The 24,615-nt window shown below is 40.0% G+C and overlaps 1 protein-coding gene across 1 annotated transcript; it reads right to left on the bottom strand.

Moving 5' to 3' along the window:
- Positions 1-18,180: 18,180 nt before the first annotated feature.
- hnf4b (hepatic nuclear factor 4, beta) lies at positions 18,181-21,839 on the bottom strand. Its single transcript, XM_076109754.1, is given in 7 exon segments — positions 18,181-18,287; positions 18,290-18,349; positions 19,032-19,128; positions 20,777-20,870; positions 21,388-21,503; positions 21,505-21,551; positions 21,818-21,839. Coding segments are annotated over 7 exon segments (543 nt in total).
- Positions 21,840-24,615: the final 2,776 nt, after the last annotated feature.

Genomic DNA, 24,615 nt, shown 5'->3' with positions numbered 1-24,615 from the left:
CAAGGCTTTGGCCACTTTACTGATAAACAGCTGCAACTGGCTTGTGTGATGACTATTTTACTCCTATTGTCCATGGAGATAAGGATTTGTACTCACCCTATAAATCCCCAGACTCCTCAGAGAAAAAACTCATTCCAACTTTCTTGTCCTTAAATGTGCTTTGCACAACATATTGTATTGGTTGTACTGTATATCTCATAGGACTCAAAGGGTAGCAGTAAAGTTTTATTTGCTTTACGTGATTATCGTTAAAGTCTATTATGTGTCAAATCTCCTTCGGCTCTACTGGTGAACTTGATCCATCACTTTAAACATTTTCTTATAAGTCCATTATTAATGTAGGTCTATCACAAGAAATTAACTGGATATGAGATTGACACATATTTCCAACTATCTACTAAACTTAAAGGACATGGAAATAAATGTCTCTAGTGATCTGGGCTCTAAAGATCTGAGATGTAAAGAGTCTTGAGTTCAAAGGGAAGGATGGCAAAACACTGCGTCTGGCAGAGCTTTGGTGAGCGATGGTTTTCAAGCATTTCTGCAGCTTTTCATTTTATGTGTAAATTCAGTATCTTATTATTATTAGTAGTGTTAAGTAAGAGTTCATTGGGAAAGCTTTGACTTATCCCTGTATAAGTTATGTTTTCTTATTTTTTCAGCATTTGTCTCATTTCCTGTTTTATTTGGGCACTTACCTGTTGTCTTTCACCTGTGTGATTACCTGCCCCACCTTGTTTGGCTTCACCTGCTCCTGATTACCCTTCCTCCCTTGTGTATGCACTCTGTGTTCTCCCCTTTGTCTGTGCCACTTTGTCTGTACTCCTGGTGGTTAGCGTTCCTGCATTTCTGTTCTCTGTCCCAGTTTCTAGTCTCTCGTCTCTCTTTGACCTGTTTGGGGATTTTTGGACTCTGCCTCAGCCTAATGACTTTGTACTTTCGCCTATCCTGACTGATCACCTGTGCAGCGAACCTTGCTTGAAAAAAGTGTTTTCTGCTGACCTGCCTCCGGAGTTTGCGTTTGAGTCCTTTGCACGACTTGTTGACACTGGCTGAGCTTCAGAGCACCACAGAAATGAGAAAGTCACAAAGTAATGCACAGTATCTTTGCAAGAGGGCTTTTGGATGAAACCAGAGGTAAGGAAATGGAATGCCATTATATTTTGCTCTGACATTCAACATTTTCATCAGAAGATAAGTCCTACTGACCTTAGTGGACTTTTTTTGTTCTGCAGCCGTTGCGGTTAAGGTCACATCATTGATAATCAGACATTAAATTAACCTTTAAATGTGTCATGAATTGACAAACAAAATGTGACCTAGTGTTGAATTCTCTTCTTAAGTGATGACACTGTATACGTGAGCATGTTTTTCAGTCTTGCTTCATCTTCAGAAGCAAGACTTTCCAGGTCGATACACCACTTTGGCACAATGAGAATTTCTTTTTTTTCGGGAATTGTCTAGACAACTATGGGATAGATTTCCATGACATGCAGTATATCTGTTCATAGTTGCCAGTAGATAAATTATAATGACAATGGCAGGTTGACATTCTGGCTTTTGGGACAGATCTCATTCACTCTTGCATAATTTGCTGACTAGCTGATCTGTATGGTGATAGAAATTAGACGACAGTCACTGAGTTGATTTTTGAATTTTCTTTGGAAGATCGCACAAGAACTTATTTCAGTATAGTTCATATACTCCAGACAAGACTTTCAGGCAGGATCTTGATCACTGTACAGAGTCTAAATTGTATGATTGTGATATTGCTCTGGTCAGAGAGGCCTTATAGTACAGCACATAGTTTATAGAAAGCAAGTTGGCAGTTTGTGTGGAGGAATTTCAGATTTAGAGACACTGGAATTATCTACCATAACAGGCGAAGCAGGGATGTGGCTGATGTTGTTATGACAGGACTTTGTCTGGCCTGGTTGTTCATCACAAGAATGTGATAAGATTTACAGATACAAAAGGAGGATAGAGGCTTTACTAAAACCATCAATCTAAAGGGAGCGTTTGAAATGTATTTGGAATTTATTAAAATGTCTTCCAGCATCATTTTACTGAATATTTTTTGGTGATCTAAAGGTTGTGGTTCAGCCATGGGTTAGGTTCCTGATGGCTCATTTTTTATTGTTGCATAATATTAATAATAATAATACATTTTATATGTGTGCCGCTTTAAAAGGTACTCAAAGACACTTTACATTGTAAAGGCAGAAACAATAAAAGCACTAACAATATGAACAAGGCCGATAGATGACATTATAACAGTAATAAACAAAGCAAACGCATATGTAAATTGCATCACAGGTTAAAAGCAGATTTAAATAGGTGACTAGTTTCCTCCAGTCATGGGAGCATTCCAGGCCCTGGTTTGCGTGGCCTTTGTTTCTGTCACATTATGATGACCAAACTGAATACTAGGATTACAGTGTGAGTGAACTGCAGTAAATGATATACCTACAGTATGTGAGGAGGTAAACCAAAGTATACAAGAAATAAAAAAAAGAATAATATGCCACAACCAGTAGAACCTGATTTATCTGAATAGACTTTCCAAGTTTAACATCATAACACATACACTTGTTCATTTAATATTAGGAATGCACAAAGTGCGTGAAGAGAATCAACTCATACAGAACCCTACATACTGTATATGGTAATAATACTAATAATTCCGTCAGGTAATAGTCTACTGAATATTTTACTTTTTTATTACTTTGCAAAGCCATAAAACACAGAATTACAAGTGATAACATCCTGCACTAATACCGGCAAACCACTCAGGGAAATTCATGCAATGACGCTTTTCTAAGTAATGTATCCTCGTCACTGTTTTATTTGGTTGGGTCTTCTGTGTTTTTTCTTGGCATTAGAGCCACCGCAGTGAATCCTTGGCTGGTTCCCTCGGGACTCAGTGTCAGTTCTGGCCCACAGGGAGGCAACTCCAAGCGTGAGAACAAAGGCTGTTTGTCAGAGAGATGATGAGGAATCTGTGGTGATGGTGTGTAGTCAACCAATGTGGACAGGAGAACTTAAACAAAGCCTCACTGCCCAGAAATCTATAGGCTCCACCCATTCATCTGAAACGATAAGACCTCAGTGGTAGTTTTTCTTTCTCCCTCGTGACGCACATCCATTTTGGGAAAAGTGTGCTGACGATTCACTGCCCAATGATCAAACACAAGAGTGTCAGTCAGCATTTTGTGGTGTAAACCATAATCCATGATGGTTTGAAGACATACTTTTGTCTCTTTTCCAGGATGAATATTTATATGGAAGATATACTTATATGGATGTGTTTGCCTTAACCGTGACTCCCTTCAAACAGAAGGTCCTCATCGAAAGAATCTTTGGGCACACATCGTGCTTACTGCAAGTTTTTGTACTTAGATAACTGATGCTGGGCCCAACATTGATCTAAAGGATTGTTCAGTTTTACTTTTGCATTTGACATTGTGTGTGAACTGATTTTAAGTTCAGGAGTTAAACCTTTAACTTCAGTTTCAGAATCTGTTTGTTATGGAGAGTGATGTAGTTTTCATATGTGATAACTATTGATACATGTTAATGTTGCTAAGGCATGCGGCTCTTTTAGGCTCTACCGAATCCCAGAGGTGTCTTTTAAACTACAGTAAATGCTAACATCAGCACGCTAACATGCTCACATTTGCATTGCTAACATGCTGATGTTGGGTCAGGTGATCACCAAAGTCCTGAGGATTTATTATCTGGGAACCATGAATGTACAACATTTGGTACCAATTGATGTTGTAAATGCAGAGATATTTCACTGGGGAAGAGGAAAAACGACCTGCTCCTGTTGCAAGATAAAAAATCCGGGAATCACGAAAGTTGTTGTTATTCACCATCTGGGCACCATGGATATCTGTACCAAATTTTAGGGTAATCCATCAAATAGCGTTGACACAAGTCACTACTAACTAAAGATCTCAACCTTGTGGTGGTGCTATAAGGAAAGGACAGTGGTTCACCAATCAGCCAGTGTCTTTTTAGATTCATCCACTGAGGACAATGAATGACCATGAATTTCATGGCAACCAATAGTTGTTGAGGTCTGCCTATGAAGTCCCTACTTAGTTATGGTTATTATGTTACTACCACAGAAACACACAACTGAAGCCTTTAGAAATCTCACAATATTTATTGGGGACGGAAAGAGTCCTGGAAGCGAATGCGTTACAAATAGAATGCATTATTATTATTATTATTATTATTATTATGTTTTTCCATCGTTGCTTTTCTCAATGATAGAGTATTAAATCATGGGGTCTCAGTCTCTCCTCCATATGACATTCCTCAAGATCATTAGTCCAATATTTAGCTAATGATGGGTGCATGAAAAACTGCTTCATAAACACACTGAGTAAAGCAATCTAAATATAGAGACCCAATATAACAAAGAGCACACTCATAGACCAGTTTTGCTTTCCAGCATCACACACTGGTACCGACATACAGTATAATCGCACACTGATAATGGTTGGCTGCTTCTTTTGTACCTCCTCTGCCAGTTAGTGCCCTGCTTGGTGAACATATGAATCAAATGAGTAGCAGAAGAGTTTGTCACCACTTTGTTCTGATAGAAGCAGTGGGACAAGTGGAGAGTTAAGTAAACAAGACTTGAGGGCCGGTGTTATTGTCTGTTTAAATAGTTCTATCCTCAGAGGGTTTGTGCTAGTACACAACCAGTGAATCGCAGAAGAAGAAGAAGAAGGAATAAGACACTTCTGCAAAGTTTGTTGAAGTTTTCCTTCTGTGAGAGGCTCTGAGAATTTGGATGAAACTGACCCAGGCCTTTTATGGGCTCTTAGTGTGTTCATTCAGTCTGATGTCCTGAAAGCAATGATCAAACAATGCATAAACATTTACTCTCAGCGAGTATAGAAGTGAGGCAGGGTGCAACAACAAGCAAATACTCCTTTTAAGAAAGAAGCATTGCTGATTGCTCTGGACATGGGATTTAGAAGGACATGTTTTGGAAAGTAGTGTACAATGCAGAACATTTGTTTTTACATGGTGACATATTTAACACAAATTGAACACAGATGTGATGCATACATCACACTTGCAGAAGAAGACTCTAATTGATGAAGTTTGGACAGGTTATAACAGACAGCGCTTACTGTACAATTATCTAATCATACAGATCAGCTCAGTTGGCACATGGAGGTCCATGTTATTATATGAAATCTGGTCATGAATTCAGGCCAAGTTTCCACTCCAGATATGGCTTAAACTGGGATGGGGTGGATGAGCTGGTTAGACTCAGAAGGTCAGAACACTGACCACTCTGTGGATCTGTTGTCTGGAGAGTTTGCAAATGTTGCCAGAAACATCATTTTTAAAAGGTCAGTCACAACCGGCTTTATGTTGTAGGATGTGTTCTGTATTATATGTAAGACTTATTGGTAGCTGCAACATTTGATCATGGAATCAGTCAGTTATGACATGTAAAATGAAGTCTACATTACACAAATCCTCTGCAGCTGCAACTTTGTAAATAAGGTTCATTGCCAGTCATATGTCAATAATGTGGGTTCTCATAGAGCCAAATGGAATCAGCAACTCAATGAATGCCCTGAGGCCACTTTTCCCATGTTACTGATGTCAGTGGGCTATCTGCACTAATGTTGGCACTGCCTGCGTATGCCAAGACAAATGTCAGCCCGGGCCGCCTTGCCCAAGTCCCAGCTTGTAGTCGTGAGTTTATTATACCAGACCTTGAAAATCCCTTGCAAGTTGCATTTTGCGTAGGGGCTCTGGGAAAGGTTTCGTTCCCAGACAGAAAAGGCAACGTTTAGTGGGAGACAGGTTTTCTAGACTTGTTGGTGACCTTTTCCCCTGGAGGTTTGAACAGCTGAGTGATGGGCGCTGCAAAAAAACTACTCTAAATTCATTTAACAATTCCCACATTTGATCTCATTTAACACAAACTGTGAAAGTCTCAAGAGCTTATCAGTATGTGGGCCATTGTCGAATAATTCAGTATTCCTATTTAAGGCTGAGAGCGACTTGCGTTTAGGTTTACACATCCATCACAGACAGCTGTGATGAATGTATGTTAAATTTGCTTTTGTCTGTGTGATTATGCATGATTTTGTAGCAGCTTTCACTAGAGGAATGTTTCTCTAGCTGTATCCGGACTTCATTTGGCATACACTGTTTCTTGTTAAGATAGCCATCCAGCATGTTATCATGGTATAAAACATAAACCAGAAGTGTTTCTCTCTTCCATTCTGTCATTTATAGTCACTAATTATGAAAGTTAGTGGATGGCTGTATTTACAAGTGCAGTTATATTTGAAATCTGGTCCAGACAACCGGTCTGAGGGGGAGAATAAAAAAATCTTGTTTCTGTCTCTATAAGAACCATATATTATGTTTTTGGGAGTGGTGGTTTGTCTTTGACGTCTGAGCAAACCAACTTACTCACTCGTTGTGGCATTGTCTCTTTGCAGTGCGTAGTAAGCAGTGACAGGAGATCAGACTGCTGACACCACATGCGTGAAACCATACCGACAGGCCCGCTGACGCACATCAACTTCAAGCAGACCAATGGATGCTTCAGCCAAGATGTTTTGCTGGAACTCATTAGTTGTGTGTGACAAACAAACATGCTTCAAAATACTGCAGCCACAGTGGAGGGGTCCATCCAGAACGTTGTGTTCCTCAGCAAATGTCTCACCATATCTGTCTTTGTGACAGATTGAATTCAGTCAAGGAGTAACCACTTAGCTTTGACACGTAGCGAACAGCGGCAACAGTTTCTGATACGGGAATCATTTTCAGAGATGAAAAAGTTGAGGGGTTGAGCTGCGCTGTGACAAAGCTGTGACAGAGGAATTGTTGATAGAAATTAGAAAAGCCCAGAAATCATCTGAGCCCCATCTTCAGTGTTTTACGGTTGCTCTGACATATAGTACATGTATCTGCCATGCCTGTTAAACATGCTCTTTCCAGGACTTGGAAAAGACTAACAGTCCAGATAAACAAGCTTGTACTTGTTGAGTATGTCCTTCAAGACTTTGACCACAGCATACAGGAGAGAGTAGTTAGAAAGACCAGCTTTTAGGCTATGGCAAATAAAGAGAGAGAAACTAAATATGTGCTTAACTGTTTTATTTACTGAACATACATTGAACTGCAAAAATAGATTCACTGTATCAGTAGTGTAGGTTGGTGGATGAATGAGGAATTTGCGCGGATGTTGCTGAGAAAAAAATAAATAAAGAAACAGTACATGGAGAGAGTATCTCTGAGCATCTGAAAAGATATAACTTTTGAGATCACAGAGGTTTATAACAAACTAATAACACAAAGAGGAAATTAACCAGGTTTATAGCACTGACATAGGATATATGCAGGGATAGAGCTCGTGGGCCGACACTTTAAGAAGACCAAGCTAAAGTCTTTCTAGAAGATCAAGAAAACACAGGACACACAGGATCATACTTGGGAGGTCCAGAGACAGAAATTAAATATTGTAGGTGACAGGAAAGACCTTCCCCCAGACAAAAGGAAGCTCAGGAAAAATGTGTTGGTAGACATAAATCTGGGATTGTTTTCATCTCAAAACCCCTTCAGGCAGCTCTTGTGTTAAAAGTCCCCAGAAAGAGATCACATGACCATACCTGAGGCAGGGAGGATAAAACAAGCACGCTTGCCGGGAAAGGAACCGCCCCTCTTCAGGTGCAATCACTTCGGCTTGATGAGAGGCTATCAATACTGCCTTACTCCCTTTGCTCTCCCTTCTTTGACCCTCAAACATGATGTGTTCATTCTGTGAGTGCTTTACTTCTTTAAACGCTTCGATTTACCTCATGATCACATAATATCTGTTGAGATGTTTGATTTATTGTTAATGAGACTGTTCTCCCTTTCAAGAGCTAAAACCACACAGACAGAGGCAACCAAAGAAATAACAAGCAATCTGCTAATCAGCATCCCATTCAGTAAGGACTGTGTAAAATGTAGGCCCACACAGCATCCAAATAAACTAAAACTTCTGTGTTAAGGTTCATATTAGATGCCACGGGGTTGCCTACTGTACAATCTTTGAACCCGGCAGCCATCGGCCTGGGGTCGGATAAGCTTCTCGTGGCAAGGGGCTACGATTTTGGGTTTCTGGTCTGGTTTACAAATCACTTTTGTGTATTAAGAGCTTTTATTGAATCACATTCCCACTAGAATTCTTTGGGAAATTCCCAACCTTTAAGTTCAAATTGCGTCTCAGACACAAAATGTTGTGGGAAGAAATCTTTAGCTGTAAAACAGTTTTTGAAAAGGCCGGCAGTTACTTTCCACGTGCTTTGATACACACATGATGAACACATTTTTCTGCTCATGTCAACCCACGATGTCTGTTTTTCAACATCTGTCATCGTCTTCCTCCATTTGTCTTTCCATTGCTGCACGGCTATAAGTCCTTCCCAGGAAAAAGAACACAACTTATTTTCTGGCAGCTCGGGTAGTTGTGTGGATTATGCTGTCTTGGATGTGCTCTGTCACAGTACCGTATATCATCACCTTCCGCTTTAGAATTGAGCGTCTGTGAAGTGATTTTGTAACACAGGAACACACTGAAGTTAGTAAACAATTTAGTGCGACTTCGGGCTGTTTAGATAACATGTTACTGTACTTCCCTCAAAGGTGATACTGCACGTTTTTGTGTTCTCCTCTGTACTGTGTAAACAACCACTACCACCGCTACTGCTGTTTTTATTATTATTACTATTATAGATATTCTGCTGGTGCCACTGCAACCTCAGGAGTTTATAACCAGTTTAAACAATACAAATGTGACCGCAGGATCAGTAACGCATGTAACAAGGCTGACATGAATTCAAAATGTAATCATAAAGTAATAATGTATCCAATACAAATACAGTAGTCATAAAACAAACACCATTTCACCACATAAACATGACTATAAAATATGTTTGAAGATGAGACTGAGAAGATGAATCACTCCGACAGCCTAAGCTCCTGTATGGTCCCGAGCCTTGAGGCCGACATGGAAAAATGTCTGACAATTAATGTTGGGCTTCTTGGAAAAATTTGTTGCACACAAGAGACACGTTTAAGTCAGGTTCTGTGTGAGACAACTTGAAAAAAAAAAGTCAATTGATGTACATAAAGCATTTTCCTCATCTACAGCGCTATGTTTACCATATTTTTAAATTCTACTAACTTACCTGTTTCACTGAAGTAGTCTAATCATCCTTATACCAGCACAAAAAGATGTCCCCTTAATATAGAATGACACTTGTGCTATTTTTATGATTTAGAAAACTCACACTCTTGCAAAAGGTCAGACATGTGTTTACAGATTTGAGCCAAATGTAAGTAAAAGTGCCGGGATGGTGAAGTGGGCTGTAGCTAATAAAATCTTGCTTTTCTACTATTTTTCTTGTCGAGTGTCCAAGAATCATGGGTAGCATGTGGCATTGCTAGGTGTTGAAAGGAGGCAGGTAGTCAAATCAGGTTGTACACTATGCATGTTTGCACAACTAATGAGTTTGCATCTGACCGTTATCAGAGGTGAGCCAGATCCAAGGGCACTGTAGGCCATGTTATTTGTTGAGGCAGAGAAAAGTTTACAGAAACTTTGACTTGGCCAAATTGGAAATCATTTGTTAATTTAATTGCTACACGGTTTATTACAAACTCCTGTGTTATCACTTAGCCACACTAGGATTGCTGAGGAACAAACCTCAATCTTAAATATTACCTTAAAGGATGACTAGGAAGTCATTTATATCTTTATCTCTCCGTAGACTTTATAATGCTCATCGTTGTAACAAAAAGACTAACAACTCCACAGTCTGTTCAACGCCACGTCTTCTCTCCAGCTGTATCCCCGATGGGCCCAGACCGCAACGTTTTAATACTCGCTCCGTCATATCTGACATTCAAGGCATCCATTGCCAGTGACCAGAATGGAAGCCCTCTGAAACCATGATATAAATTTACATGACGTGTTCATTTGGGGGAAACTAATGCACACATTGGAAGACTTTACACACCAAAAGGCACATGCACATGTTGTGAAGAAAAGATGATCTGTACCTTCCTCAAACACTCCATTTATTGTGCAAAACCAGTGCTTTTCCCAGTCCGCTTCTCTGCAGTGGAAAAACACAAACTGTGAGGGGTTGTGTTGAGATTTGGTCCCACTGGAGTGTTCCTGATTGAGCAGGTGCTCTCAGGGCTCCTCTGTGGCCAAAACCCCCTAAAAGTCTCCACTTGTTAAACTGCACCACACTGCTCCAGTGCTTTCTCTCTGTTCGTGTTCAACTCATTCACAAGTGGGGCAACAAGTCTGGCTAAAATTCTGCATTGTTGATTACTTGGAGGCTATACAAGGAAGAAACCAAACGCATGTCTCTGCCTTGTCTTAGTCGGCTGCTTAAACACAGCTGTTCTTGCGTCCCCATGTCACCCCTCCCGGTCTGAACTCTCTTGCCCAGACTTCCCTTGGCCAAACAAATCATGCAGGTCAACACAGCAGCAGTGGCCAGTTTATGCTCAACTGTGCTGAACAACTATTAGTTTAGAGCTCAAAGGCTACTCTGTTGAGCACTGACTTCTGTGAGCTCTGTGCCTCATATGCTTTGTCAGGGATATCAGCTTGTATAATAAGATTCACTGCCTATAAACACCCTTTATAGAAAGATGCAATAGTAGTGACTCATGAGTTAGCCTTGAATCACAACATAGTTATATCAGTTTTATCAGTGTTCACCTTTTGTGTATGCATTTTACAATGCAATGAGGTCAGACGCAATCATTTCCTCCCGCCTTGACTGTAATTGTTTACACATGTGGTTGTTTACGGCGGTGTTTATTGATCCTTGTTTTTGATGATATAACATGTAGAGTAAGTTGCTCTGATGAAGGCAGTTTTATTGCATTATTATGTAAGATTTTCCTGAAAGTCCAGTGTGTAGGATTTAGAATCATGTGGTGAAGATTCAAATTGCAACCACCTGAAAACCTCTCCTGTCTGCCAAGCGTGTGGAAGTCTGGTGGCTGATACAAAAATGTGAAAACGCATATGGCTCTATCTCGAGGTAGTGCTTGGCTGACCATTCTGGGCCACTGTAGAAACATGGCAGCTGGCTCTGTGAAGAGGACTCGCTCCTCTGTAGATACGAAGGGCTCATTTTGAGTAAATGAAAACACAGATTGTTATTTACAAGAGAACATACTTGTTAGTATTGTATTCCATTTGTGCCAGTAGATCTCCCTAAATGTTACAAAGTGTTTCTTTAATCACAGTTTAATGCTTTGGTCATACCTAATCATACTCCATTCCTGGTTGTATCTCGATATAACAGCAAAGGGAGCTAAAAAATGACATATGGAAGTACAAAAAGTTGTCTACGGCCACCATTCAAAGTGGGGACATTTGACACCTAAACGGCCATTGTTTCATTTCAGATTTAATTCATGTAAACCGTTAAATACCATCTGTTTGACAGGAAATACTTTTATGTACAGTGGACAGAGAAATCTGCTTTTGCGTCTTATTTTCTAGATGCATAGAAAGCTGTATGAAGGCACTGAAAATCCTGAAAATTGACATAGCGATATCGGATGCTTCTATTTATAATATATTAAACTGTAGAGAAATTTAGCTTTCACCAGAGTAGTTAAGTTTTTATCATTCACAGACGATCTAGAAAGCCAGAGGTAACATCAGTACTTTTGTTTTCAGAGGTCGTCTAAAATGATCTATATTAACCTGTTGGGTCATCACTGCAACCTAGATCATAGCACTACACTACCATTAAAACGTGGCTTCTCTCTTCAAACCAGCAGTATTGTTGTGTCATTGGAACTTAAAGACTGTTTGATGTATAATGTGGCCTGGAATGCTTTCTACATTTTTAAGAGCCTCGTGAAACTTTATACACCGAAAGCAGAGACCTGGACGTCTCATAAAAGTGTGCTTAAAAGTTTGCTTGTATGTTCAAGATAAGCAGGCTTTGAGGCCATTTAAAAAATTGGATTTGGACCACAGGGCTCATGTAGCTTTAGTAACGATCACTTTATAGCTGAACTTTATTGTTCACTGATCTAAGAGTGGAATACTTTGAAGCCTGAAGTTGTACTGGCATCCCAGTTGTTGTCTGTCTCCTTTGCTTCAGTGGTACAAAATGTATTGGACAGTACCAGTACACATATGTTTATAAAAGTACTTGAAACAGACATTCCTTTTGTTCTTGTCCTGGGTAAGTCTACAAGTCTGCAAACAATAAGGATTCATTCCAGGGTTTTAATGTAACTCTTCTTTTGATTGGCTTTACTGTCAAAGTTGAAGGGTAAAAAGTTACCAGATTTTTTCCTCAAGAGGGTGATTTGTGGGGAGTTGACAGCAGACCTTATCATCCCCAATTTTCCTGCCAGCAGATACTTGTTTCAAAAAGCAACTTCTTAAAAGAGTTTTCTTTCTGGAATAATTCAACTAATTAGCCATTGGTTGAACATTCAGTTTCAAACTTGAAGTGCTACCTCTCCTCACAGGCTCCCTGATTAAAATTCAGACCACAATGAGAGCTGCTCTCTCCACAGCTATATTTGGTGGAGTGGTTTCCAGTCATAAATCCATAACACAAAGAAGACCGCTGTCTGTGTCTGCTACCTGAAAGGGCAGTGAAAACATCTGGATGGTGAACTTCACTGACCTGACGAGGCAGAAAGAAACATACTGTCTTTTCTTACTAGCAGACAGACGTGTTTATTATCAACGTGTATGGCCATTAGCAACTAGCTGTCTTGATATGAGTATTGAATATTGAGTTCAGAAAGGCAGAAAGGGGAAATAATCCCTGATTGAACTCTGAACTGAACCTCTGTGTCAGTGCTTCATCAGATCTCATGTAAGCCATGTTTCCTCCATTCGTTTCTTCTATATGTGGTGCACATCATCAAGGTTTCAATAGTCCTTTCAGCTTAAATGTAAGATTACAAAACTTGACCAGATGCAAATTTGATTTTAACAACCTCTGATTTGATGATGTCAGTGTTTCCCCAGTTCTTTCCACACTAGTATAATCCAATAAAAATGTGGTATAGCTAAGCCCCTCATGCCTTTCTCTAGAGAGAATCAAGCAGATCTGTGGCCCTCATTTGGAGATAGTGTAATAAATAGCCTCAAGCCGATATCAGAGGGGCTCCAAGCTGTTTGGCAGTGTCCTGGTTTCAAACGGCGATAAACAGTGAAACCCGAGTATGATAAGGCACCGACTTTTTCATTTTCCCCATTTAAAAAGCTGAATTAACTGTTCGAGTGGTGGGCCAATGCTCTACTCTGTCATCCGAGCAACGTTCAGTAAGCATGAAATCAATGACATATTTGATACTAAATCTTGATTTACAGTAACCTTTGTTCTTAAAACAAACTTTTAGCCAATAAGGAACAGTCCAAAGCAACTATTGGACAATTCAAATAGATATTATTGAGCAAGTACAGTCCTTCACCTGCCTCCTTTTAATAACCATTAACAGCATCACTCTGATATGCTGAAGGTTTGACCTGTGTAAATATCTAGTTTGTTTTCGTATTTGTTATTATAAATCATTTTTTTTAATGGAACCCTGGATTGGCTTTAAATGTCATATCATGCTGTGTTTTTTTGCGACGTGAAAGAGAGATATTTCCAAAAGCATACATGTGCAGAAGGAATGCTCATCATACACATGCTTAAGTTTTTGTTTCCAAGTTTCACCACTACAGGGTGAAGTAGTGAAGATATGTTACCTCTTAATCCTCCCTCTCTCCTTCTAATGGGGGTCAACGCAGGTCTCTTAACCTAAATCTCAGACAGAGCTGTGATGTTACAGCACATGGATCAGGAAAGTTAAAGAAGTCACAGCTCTGCTGTCTTTTTGACTGTTGAAATACAGCTTTCCCTCTGTCGTGGTTAATATGAGTAAACAATGCATATCAACCATGATGGGATATATGTCCTTTTGTAAACACCTCAGATGTTCGTCTGATCTTCTGCGTCTGATCTTCTGCGTCATGACAATATGGAGCCTATATCAGCATGCAAGCACTTATAGTAAGACAGGTCAAAGGTCAATAACCAAGCAAACACAGACAGATGGACATTCTCATATATGGATGTATTATAACACAATGATCCCTGGGCACATTGTCCCCTGCCACGTGTCACTCACGGTCTTTTCAGCAACATGTTGAAGTTAACCATAAGTGGAAGAAGTGGAAAACTCCCCCTGAAGTTCAGTATTTTGTTGATGCTGTAGATAAAAGGAGGCTGTCTTAACTCCTTTCCAAAGATTTTCAGCCACAGTATATTCACACTGCCACTACTATCCATTTCACAAATACTGTAATGTAATACACAAAATATAAGTCCAGTGGTGCGGGTTATATTGTAGCTGTACAACTCATCTCAATCTGATCTGTCCATGCTGTCTTCCACAGTGTCCCTTCACCACAGCAGTATGGCTTTCTTCCGATGAGTGGAAACTGGCTGTTCTATATGAGCTAATGTTCTGTATGCGGCTGACAAAGAGTGCAAGCCAAGCACATACTGTATATGCCAGTCAGTGAAATGTAAACTTCATTCTTCGCTCTCATTACATCGAACCACTTAGCCTTATGGGATTACATAATGTTATATAACTTCTTATAACATCAGAGATTCCTCCACTAATTAGGCTAAATGTGCCAGACCTGATGTGGAAAGAACACTACTTAGCTATAATTTCTGTGATGCACGAGGATTTTTAAGAAAGCGTGAATGCTCAATCTTCAGCAGAACTGGATTAACAACCATGTTGTTTAGATTATACCCGGTGTTAATATGGTTGCCATTGGCTTTAGGGGAGAATGAAGGATGGGGTTCTTTCTCTTTTATTTTAGGGATTCAGTGATTAAGATATAAAAACAAACTGAGGAGCTAGAAGGAAATGGTTTTATAATGCAGCACACACTTTTGTCATAACATTGAGTCATCATCTCTGAGCTTCTGGGCTGTTGAGCACCCTCAACCCTCATCACATGGCTGTGACTTCTTGCTTGACAACTTTCTGATCTTCATTGTCGACTCTCTATCCACATCCAGTGTGCTTGTATCAAGGTTTCACGCTTAAGATGTCTTCAGCAAGAGGTCCAAAGAGGATAGCTAATGTTGTGTTGTGATTGATGCCACTTAACGTTTTTTAAATCTAAATGGTTGTGATATGTTCTTTACTTAGATCTTCACTGTAGTGAATTAACCCTTTCAATGATGAGCAAAACTTGACCATGTTGAAGGTTTTTATTTGCAAAGTAAAGCTTGCCTCACAGCGGCCAACACATGTTTCTGAACAGGCTTTGTGCACCCTCTGCTGACAATTTATGGGCCGTTCACTTTAGCCCTGTGTACAAGTCCAACTCACTAGATGTAATAGGAGTGAGAGATTTATGCTTAGTTATAACTCCAGCTTTTACTTTTTGTTTATCACTGTGCCTTTTGTGACATGCTGAATGTTATTAATCACGTGTTTCACAGGTTCCTGTGGAAAATGAAATACAATTTCAGACGAAGGAACTATATTCGATACAAAGATACATTATTAAATGAAGAATGTTTATAGCATCACTGTTGTGGGTCCAAGTTAACAAAACTCTTTTTTCAGCAGTGGTTGGTAACATGTAACGTGTGTGTGTGTGGTAGTGTGTGTATATATCACTCTGTGTTCTGTCTCAAGCTCATAACACTCCTTGGTTAAGTTGTTGTTCTTCTTGAGGTATTTCTTGGTGTGGACAGGTGCCTCTGGTATGCTGTGGGCACATTGGCACCATCACCATGTCTGTACACCTCAGTGCCAGTCTGTGGAGGCAGCAGGCAAGCCACTTGAAAGAGCTGTGTGAGACAGACGGACATCAGCAATGGCATTTAGCACATCAGGGTTCATTGTCTATCAATACATTTTCATTTCATGGAAACGGTCGAGACCCACTAAATACTGAACTGAATAGATTTGTTTTTCTGATGGTAGGACACAGTTATAATGCATGCTCAAAACCGTTTCAAAAAGTTTGTAGGTGAAGCTCTTTGCTCATGTTGCTGGTCTTGAGTTCAGGCCCTCGCCTGAATGAGGAGGAGAAGGTGCAGCAGACCATGATGAGAGTGAGAGCTGATTCACGAACTGAACTTAATGTCCATGCTATAAAGCTCAGTGTGAATGTGGAACTTCATAATGGCAATGTATCAATTATGACGCTACAAGCTCGGTACTGTTCAAAAGTTTAACATACTTATTTTAATAATGAAGTCCTTTTTTTTTTTGCTAGTACAGACTTCAGCAGTGTCTCCTACCTGTAAACAGTCCCTGTCTTGTCTTCCTCCCTCTCCCAGCAGCTTTCTTCGCAGTAGGTTGTCCATTCTGGCTTCGCACAGCAGCTATGGTAAGTGGAGAGACTCCAACATCTGCCAGGCCACACTCTGTAGGGGAGGCAGGATCAGCAAGAGCTCCCCAAACCTCCCTGCTGCTCACAGGTTGCTTCTTCTGGCAGCAGATGGACCAGGAGACACAGAAGTGGAACCATCTGAGGACTCTCCAAACCCATATAAAAAGATACAGAGAGGTGAATGAAAAAAAGAGTTGAGATTTAATTACTAATGACTTTAATTTTACATGACAACAAAACGTAGGTAGCCCATAACATTTTGAAGTTGCAGAAGTTTTTGCAGTTGCCAATGTGTCATTGTAAGGCACTTTTTCTCGAAAGAAGATGACAGCTGACAGATAATGTAGTAAGGAGTTGAGAAGCTGCCCTCACATCTAGCATCCAGTCTTCCTGTGGGAAAGATTTTCCGAAGACTGTAAATTGTTATTTTCAAATAAAAAAATTATTTATTTTCAAGCCATATCAATCATTTTTATTGAGGGATGAAAAAAGAAGGCAGCAAGATCCAGGCCCTTCTCTGATCAGATAAAAACAGACCAGGGTCATTTTAGCTTTATTTATAAAATGGGATTTAGCTCATTAGTTACAGGAGATAATAATTACTCAGTTTTGGAGAGACATTTTTGTTTTGCTCTGTAGATGGTGAAATCAAATGTATAATTAATCGGTCAAAAGTAGTTCTTTGGTTACCCTGATATCATTTTAATAAAATTACATTGAATGCAAAACTAAGATCGGACATCAGAGTTTAGTCCCGTTTGTGTACTTTTATACAATGGAAAAGCTGTACCAGTTAAGGCAGTCAGAATGGGCAAGTGTCCCTGTCTCCCTGTATTGGTGCCGTGGTATTTTTTTTTATAGTAAAGGAAAAGTAAAAACTTTTTAAGTGTGATGGTTAAAAAGATGTTTGAATAAAACATCTGCAATAATCCCAAACCTAGGTTATGGTGCCTATCTTTGCTGAGCTGTGGGGCAGAGTTGAATCAATTCGGTCTTCCAGCCTGCCTCTTCTGCTACTGCCTCAGGTAAATGGGCCATTAAGATCAGCTGACTGCCAAGGACCTCATCGCATCCTGTTATTATTACAGAATTCTCTCTGAAGTCTGACCACTCAGACTAAACCACAGGGCAAGAAAATAAACTAATACAGGAGAGAACATCGAAAGAAAGAAATTCTTTGTCTGGTGCAATGGATGAAGTCAAGCGGCAGAACAGAAATTACAATCCACAGTCACCAGTCTCACAGACTGACTGGAATGATGGGAAAAGAAGACAATGTTTCTGAGGCAAGCACACTCTTTGTCTGTGATGACCAGCTCCTACTGTATCCTTAAAAAAAACATTCTGGACACCTCTACCTCTCCACCTTGCAGAGGGACCACAAAGTTGTGACCTGCTCAATAACCATAATTCTATTGCAAGATACAGTATGTTAGCATGACGATGGATACATGCAATACAAAAAACAAATAGTTCCCCGAGGTAAATAGGGCAATTGGGAACTGCAAAAGGACACAAACCAGTATCTGTCTTACCAAGAAGGACGGGATTGTAACACGGTATAAAGAGCGTCTTGCTGCCCCGCCCCATATACAGCTGTTACATCACATGGCTCGTCAACCAAAGCATCAACATGAACCGACAAATGTGAACACTCTGTGAAACACTGTGTAAAGTCAGTTGCTATAGTGTTATTCTGCAATGACAGAATAAAAAGTTCTCTAGGTATTCGGTCTCCTGTCATTAATCTGGAAGCTACAAAACTCTGGGATGTGTTTTGTCCATTCCACCAGCAGGAGGAGTTGCTGCTTCATGGACTCAAACACACAGTCTTCTTGGTGTTAATGTCATGACTCCTAGGTGACACCAGAGCTGGGAACTGAGAGCAGCAAAGCAATATGTGAGTTCACGGTGCATTCTGCAAGGTGGGAATGAACTTTTGAGAAGGTGTGTGAGTGTGTATTCGTGGAGGGAGATGAATGGGGGGGGGGGGTGAGGAAGGTGATCATGCCGATAGGTGTGCGAGTGCTTTGGCACTCGGAGAGCTGTGAAGGTTGAAGCAAGACCAGGCAGAAGAGGTTTTGTCCATGGACTAGTGGTAGACGAGGCTGGATGGAGATCACATGATGACGAGCTTGAAAAAAAGAAAACACCCCAGAACCATATACTGTAGTGGTTCATTTGCCAATCCTCTAATTTATTTCTGTGCGTTCCTTTTACATGGAAAAGCACATATCTGGTTGCTATTATGCATTTGAAGGTAATTGAACATTGGCACACGATCCCAGACCTAGTGGTGCAATTAAATGGGCTATGATTAGATGGGGTCCCTTGGCAATTTTGTCATTTCTAAGAAGTAACTGAATCCAGCCTACAGCTAGCAGCTCCACAGAATTTAATGACTGCCTGACTGAAATATACCCTACATCTCCGTCTCTGGCCCTCATCTACATGATTTCCAGAAATAGGAAAGGGATCCGTTGGCTGATATGTATGGGAAATATGTCTATAAAGTGTCATTTTCTATCTAGCCTTTTCTGTCTGAGATGAAAAACAACGGAGTGTTACCTGTTGCACTCTGGCCACAGCAGCTCACTGATGGACAGAGGGCCCACTGTCTGTCCCTTGGCTCTGTGACTGTTGATGCAGTCTCTCTCATTCTGAACAGCAGGAGATTAAAGAGAGGGAACAACCATCAGAGAAATTTCTTTTCCAGACTTTACCTCTGCTCGCCACTTTAAAACTCACCTCGGCTGCAAACGTCTCCTGGAAGAAAATACCTACTTTTTGCCTCCACAAGATCTCTCGATGCTCTGTGACATAGAAGTTGCAGTTAAAACCAATATTAGCCATTCCAAATGTTGCCTATTCTTCGTGAATGCGGCAGAACTTAGAGAGAAAATGTTATTTTGGAGATTCAAGTGAAGGATGGTAGTAGTATGGTGTCATTGAATAGCACTTCTCTTTAATGTGAATTGTTTGGGGAGCTCATGCGATGAGATATGAATGTTTAGAAAAGTACATCTTATTCATTGTGATGAAATGTTAAAAAACATACAGAAACCTACATTTTAAGTTATGTTTTTTTCTGTATATTGTGCGTACAGATGCTGTGACTAGAGAGTAAAAAATAGGGACCAGAAATCTTATTTATAATACTGATGAAAAGAATCTGGAACGTTATTTCTCCCTTTCCTCACCTCTGGCTCTTCATTCATCTCCTCCTTTCTGTTACTTATCTACCCAAGGTTTTGCCCTGATAAGAAGAAAGTGTGAAAACAAATATAGAGAGAACCTTTTCTGATACACCCTTTGAAGTACATCAAAACAAACTGGTAGAAAGTGATGTTTTAATCCTGTTGTGTAGCCCTATCTCGATTTGATTGATCTCGATTTGATATTCAGATGTGGACGGCGGTTTCTTACATTTGCCGCTGACAATACAAATGTGGGCTTGAATGCTTGATGGTGTGGGTTATGTTTAGTGAAAGAGATATCATCACATGTTGATCACCCCTCTGCGAGAGTCATTAGAAACGGAGCAATCTGAATGACCTCAGACTGATTCCAATATGGTTCTACAAAGTCAGACAACAGGACTGCGTGTCAGAGTAATCAGTCATCAGAGCTGTCCTCTCAGCAACCAATCAGGGGCGTATTAATCAAACTAGAGGAGGAGAAGGAGCAGGAGGCTCCCTCTGTGCTTCAGTGACATGGTCCTGCATGACAATATCACAATTTATCTTCTGTGGAACATCAGGAGTAAACATTTTAAGGGAGCGTGCTCACTGGAAAAGTACCGGAAGAGTCTTGTTTAATGCTTTATTTATGTGTTCCTGCCACAGCTGTACTCCTGTCTTAATTTGAAAGTGATACTACAGCATGTGATGCAAACCAGGCAAATTAGTGAAGTAAACATCTAAATTAGTAGCCCTGGCCTTCACTTCAGGGGGTTGTGCGCTACATCTAAAACTGCAGGGCAAATATTTGCGTATGCTCAGCCATGTTAATTATTCATGTATAGAGACCATGGCTCGTCTGATCGCATCTCTTTCTCCTTGCTTATCTGTGAGAGTCAATGGCAGATATGGCCCACGGTGTACACACTGCACATAAACACACACATACTGCAGTAATGACTGCTGGCACGCTCATTGTTGCTCAAGAAAGACACCTCTCTTAAACCACTCTTGCTCCCCTTGTTTGTTTTAAATCCAAATGGTGGAATTAAAACAATTGATGCAGGTTCTTGATTACGTTTTGAAAATGTAACACTGAAGGTGCGCTGCGTTGAATAAGAAATGAAATCTGCTGACCTTCCTTTCTCATTCCATCATTGAAATAATTACATTGTCTGCAGTAACGACACTTGTTGCTTTTGCCTTTGTCCACAGTACATTGAATATTGAACCTGACTCTGATGTGCAGACTCGTACATATAGCTTTGAGATTATATTAAAAGAGCACTCCACAGATGCAGTGGTAGTCCATAAGACCTGTAAACAGACTTTGAGGTGTGAAATTGGTGGTAATGCAAGCCTAGACAAGACAGGATCTGCTGTCTGCAAAGCATGGCTCGATCAACTGCTAACATGGGAAAGTACGACCCTACAACTACGCCGCACCATTGGTTCAGAGTCATCTGTCATTATCTGTATGTTATTATTTCCATGCCTGGACTGGTCCCAGCGACCAGGACCTTCAGGTTGATTTTCTACTGCTCTTGTATGTTACATCTCACAATGGGTGATAACTTTAACACCAAAGAATAACTTCTCATTTCAACTTGAACAAACACATGAAAAAAAAAAAAAAGGTTATTGCTCGTGGTGTGTCTGTCACGAAGACTTTTTTGTAATATGTTGGTGGATATCAACAATGAATGCATTGAAGCTGAATAATGATCAGTTCATTATGATGAATCTTACCTACAGTTGTAAGTGTGGTTGCTGTGAATGCTCCTCCTGAAGAAGCCCTTGCAGCCATCACAGCTGCATGCACTACAATGTTTACCTGTGGATCTGTCTGCGCCTATGGAACACTGGAGTTCTTCCTCCATCAGGCCGTGACAGTGATGAGGTGAGTGCTGACACTAGCCAGTCCGTCAATTAAAAGATACTAGACACGAAAAAAAGACAGTGAAAATGCCTGTGGAAAAAGTTTGCGTGGGAGACAAGTGATAGGCATTAGCATTGTAAGGGAGTAGGATTCTCTATGACCTTTGAGACATTGACGCCTTCTATTTGGTTGCTAATGAATAAGTAAATACCGCTGAGTCTGATCTAATAAGCCCCAAAAGCATCTGAGACAGATCACATAGCTGAGAGAACATCAGCTTTGTTAGGAGTAGACAGGCACCTTGACAGAGACGATCATTCATGATCCCTTTCATCAACGAAGGCACATAATAATATGGTTCCACCTTTGCGAACAGAAATAACCTTGCACATGAACAGAACTTTGCACCAAGGTGTTGATTTGAATTTACGGCCCCTTGAGAATCAGCTGGGCACTGTTTCATAGGTCTGGCAGGAGCAGTGGTGAGGATAATAAAAGCAGGGTTATAGGTAGAGATATCACTGCTCTATGTGGCTGCCAGTGCCATGGGCCACGGAGGAGCACGGCTACTTATTACTCAAGAGGAAGAGGAAACTCCCCATTTAATTAAAACAGTTAGAGGTCAGCGGCAAGTCAAAGTCCACTACTCTCCTCTGGCTAATTTTTCATTGGGCACTCTGTTTGAATTCGCTCTCCTTCCATGTTGCTCTAAATTGCAACCTGCCAGTGTTTGATTGCTGCAAGATTGTCTCTTAAAAGCATTGACCGTCAAATACACATTCATGGTGCAGTGTTCCTGCGCTGATGCTCGTACTGTACAGACCCCAGGCTATAATGTATGTAAATTGCATATTTAGTTTGGGGAGATGAAGCAGCTAGGGATTACAATTTAACAAGGAAAATGCTTACTGTGGTCAAAGATCAATTAGATTGAATTAAGAGATTAGAATACATTTGCCTTGCAGTTATCTGGATTTGAAGAGCAGCCTGTTGGTAAAGCTTCTTCATTTTAAGTGGCAAGGAAAAGGGCCTGATTCAACTCAACTGAGCCCTAATTATAATGATGACAGAGGATAAGATTATGAGGGAAATTTGATCAAAATATAATGTAGCCAACTGAAACGATTAGCTGAAGGACAAAAAAATAATCTGCAACTATTTTGATCATTGATTTATTATTGGAATCATTTCTGAAGCAAGCAGTTCAGAGACGGGTAAACAAAACTCACTGTGAAGAACAAACCGTGAGAAAGACATGTGACTTACATGTTACAGTTCATTTTATTAGGGAGACAAGTCCAAAGGCTGCATGCTGGAATATTTTATTGAATTTGAGCAGCAAATTCTTATCCTGGACAATCAATATGGCACAGGAGATTGATATAGCACAAACAAACACAGTCTCTTGTTAAGAGTACGGACGGTGCCTGATTAATTTACCTTTAGTTTTTGGGAAAGTGATATTGTACAATGCCGTCGCAGGGAGTGAAGTGACATTTGCCTACAGTGTGTAGCTGATTTCTTTACGATCTCCGTGCTGATAAAGAGTATTTTACTTTCATGATGGAGAGGGACTTGACTCTATTTTCACCTTTGCCCATAAGTAGCATACCATCATATCTTTAGTGTTATTGATCAGCACTGGAGTCCTACTACATGCTTACATGGATTCAAGTGAATCTATCCTTGTTTGAGTCAGATAACACAAGTATTCTGTCTGTTCAATCACTACTTTAACTCCAGGAGAGTCTTTATGACTTATCAAAACTATGGGCTCTGCATTCTTTGATATACCATGTTAACTTGGACAAATGCCGTACAGAAGACAAAGATAACTCATCACGGTGCATTCATTATTATTAATATTCATTGAAAACTTGAATAAGTTGTTTGTATTCATTTTTTTGTGGCGAAGAGAGCAGATTGTGGTCAGGTTTAAGAAAAAAATGTCATGATGCAAGTTTACATGTTTACTTTCTGTGTAATAATCTAGTGTTGCACAATCAATTTTATCAACATTTTGTTTATTAAAATGACCAATTCAATATCTCAGAGGCCATCGTGACTTCAAATAGAAAGGCTATACGGAAGTTCAATGTGTTCTAGGTCTTAGGAATACGAGATATTGGGACAGAGTTTTGAAAAAGTGAAAGACAGGGATAAAGGTGATCGTGGTCATACATTTTTTTCTTTTTTTACAAATTATAACAAATTATATGTCAGACCACATATGAGCTTTCCCAGCACTGATATCCATCATACTTTGGTGTAATAGGATTTCCTGGGTGAGTAGCACTCCTTCCTTGAATGTCACGCTAGGCCGCAGGTCAGACCTCCCCTGGCAGTGGCTCGCACACTCAAGCTTTGTTTAGGTGATTGATGGATCATCAAAACCTCAAAGAGGCATGATGACTGTAGAATATAGGCTTTTGTGCTCTGTGAGATTATATCAGGAAAGGGTTAAAAATGACCCATGAATATTGATTGTCTGGCTTGTGGATCTGAAATCATCACCTTCAAAATAAAATATGTATTCTATGCCCTTATGCCATGAACTATACACTATAACTATAAACTACAAATGTTTTCAACTCTGAAACAATTAATTCATCCCCTTGAACGCTTAACAATTTGTTTTAATTGAATATCATATAAATCAATTACAACAAAAACTGTTGCTGTTAATTCCGTCCATCTGTTTTAATCGATTCCCTGTGGATGAGGAAACCAGTCATACGGATAAACGTCATTAAGGGCAAATGACAGAACAGGATTTCTTTTGTCCACTAGGGGGAGAGAGAGTACAACATATCTGGCCTAACCTGCCTCACTTTGAATCTATGCAAGAGGCAAAGCTGAATAAAGCACTGCATCACAAAGGTAGTTATAAAACACTTTCATAGGTATAATCTCCTTGATATTTATTTGTGTGTTTACAAACAGCATTGGCTTTTTGCCTAAATACTATTCTTCAAAACCAAAAGTGTCAGCATCCACACATCTTTTTGTTTTAAATAAACATAAACATTTTTTACGTAATATTCATTGATGCGTTTTGAATTAATCAAACATATTACAGATGTAATACCATGATCATG

This window comes from Anarhichas minor, unplaced genomic scaffold (assembly GCF_050575085.1).
Source record: "Anarhichas minor isolate MPS153535 unplaced genomic scaffold, ASM5057508v1 ptg000042l, whole genome shotgun sequence".
Taxonomy (NCBI): Eukaryota; Metazoa; Chordata; class Actinopteri; order Perciformes; family Anarhichadidae; genus Anarhichas; species Anarhichas minor.
This window is presented reverse-complemented; position numbering and strand designations above follow the sequence as displayed.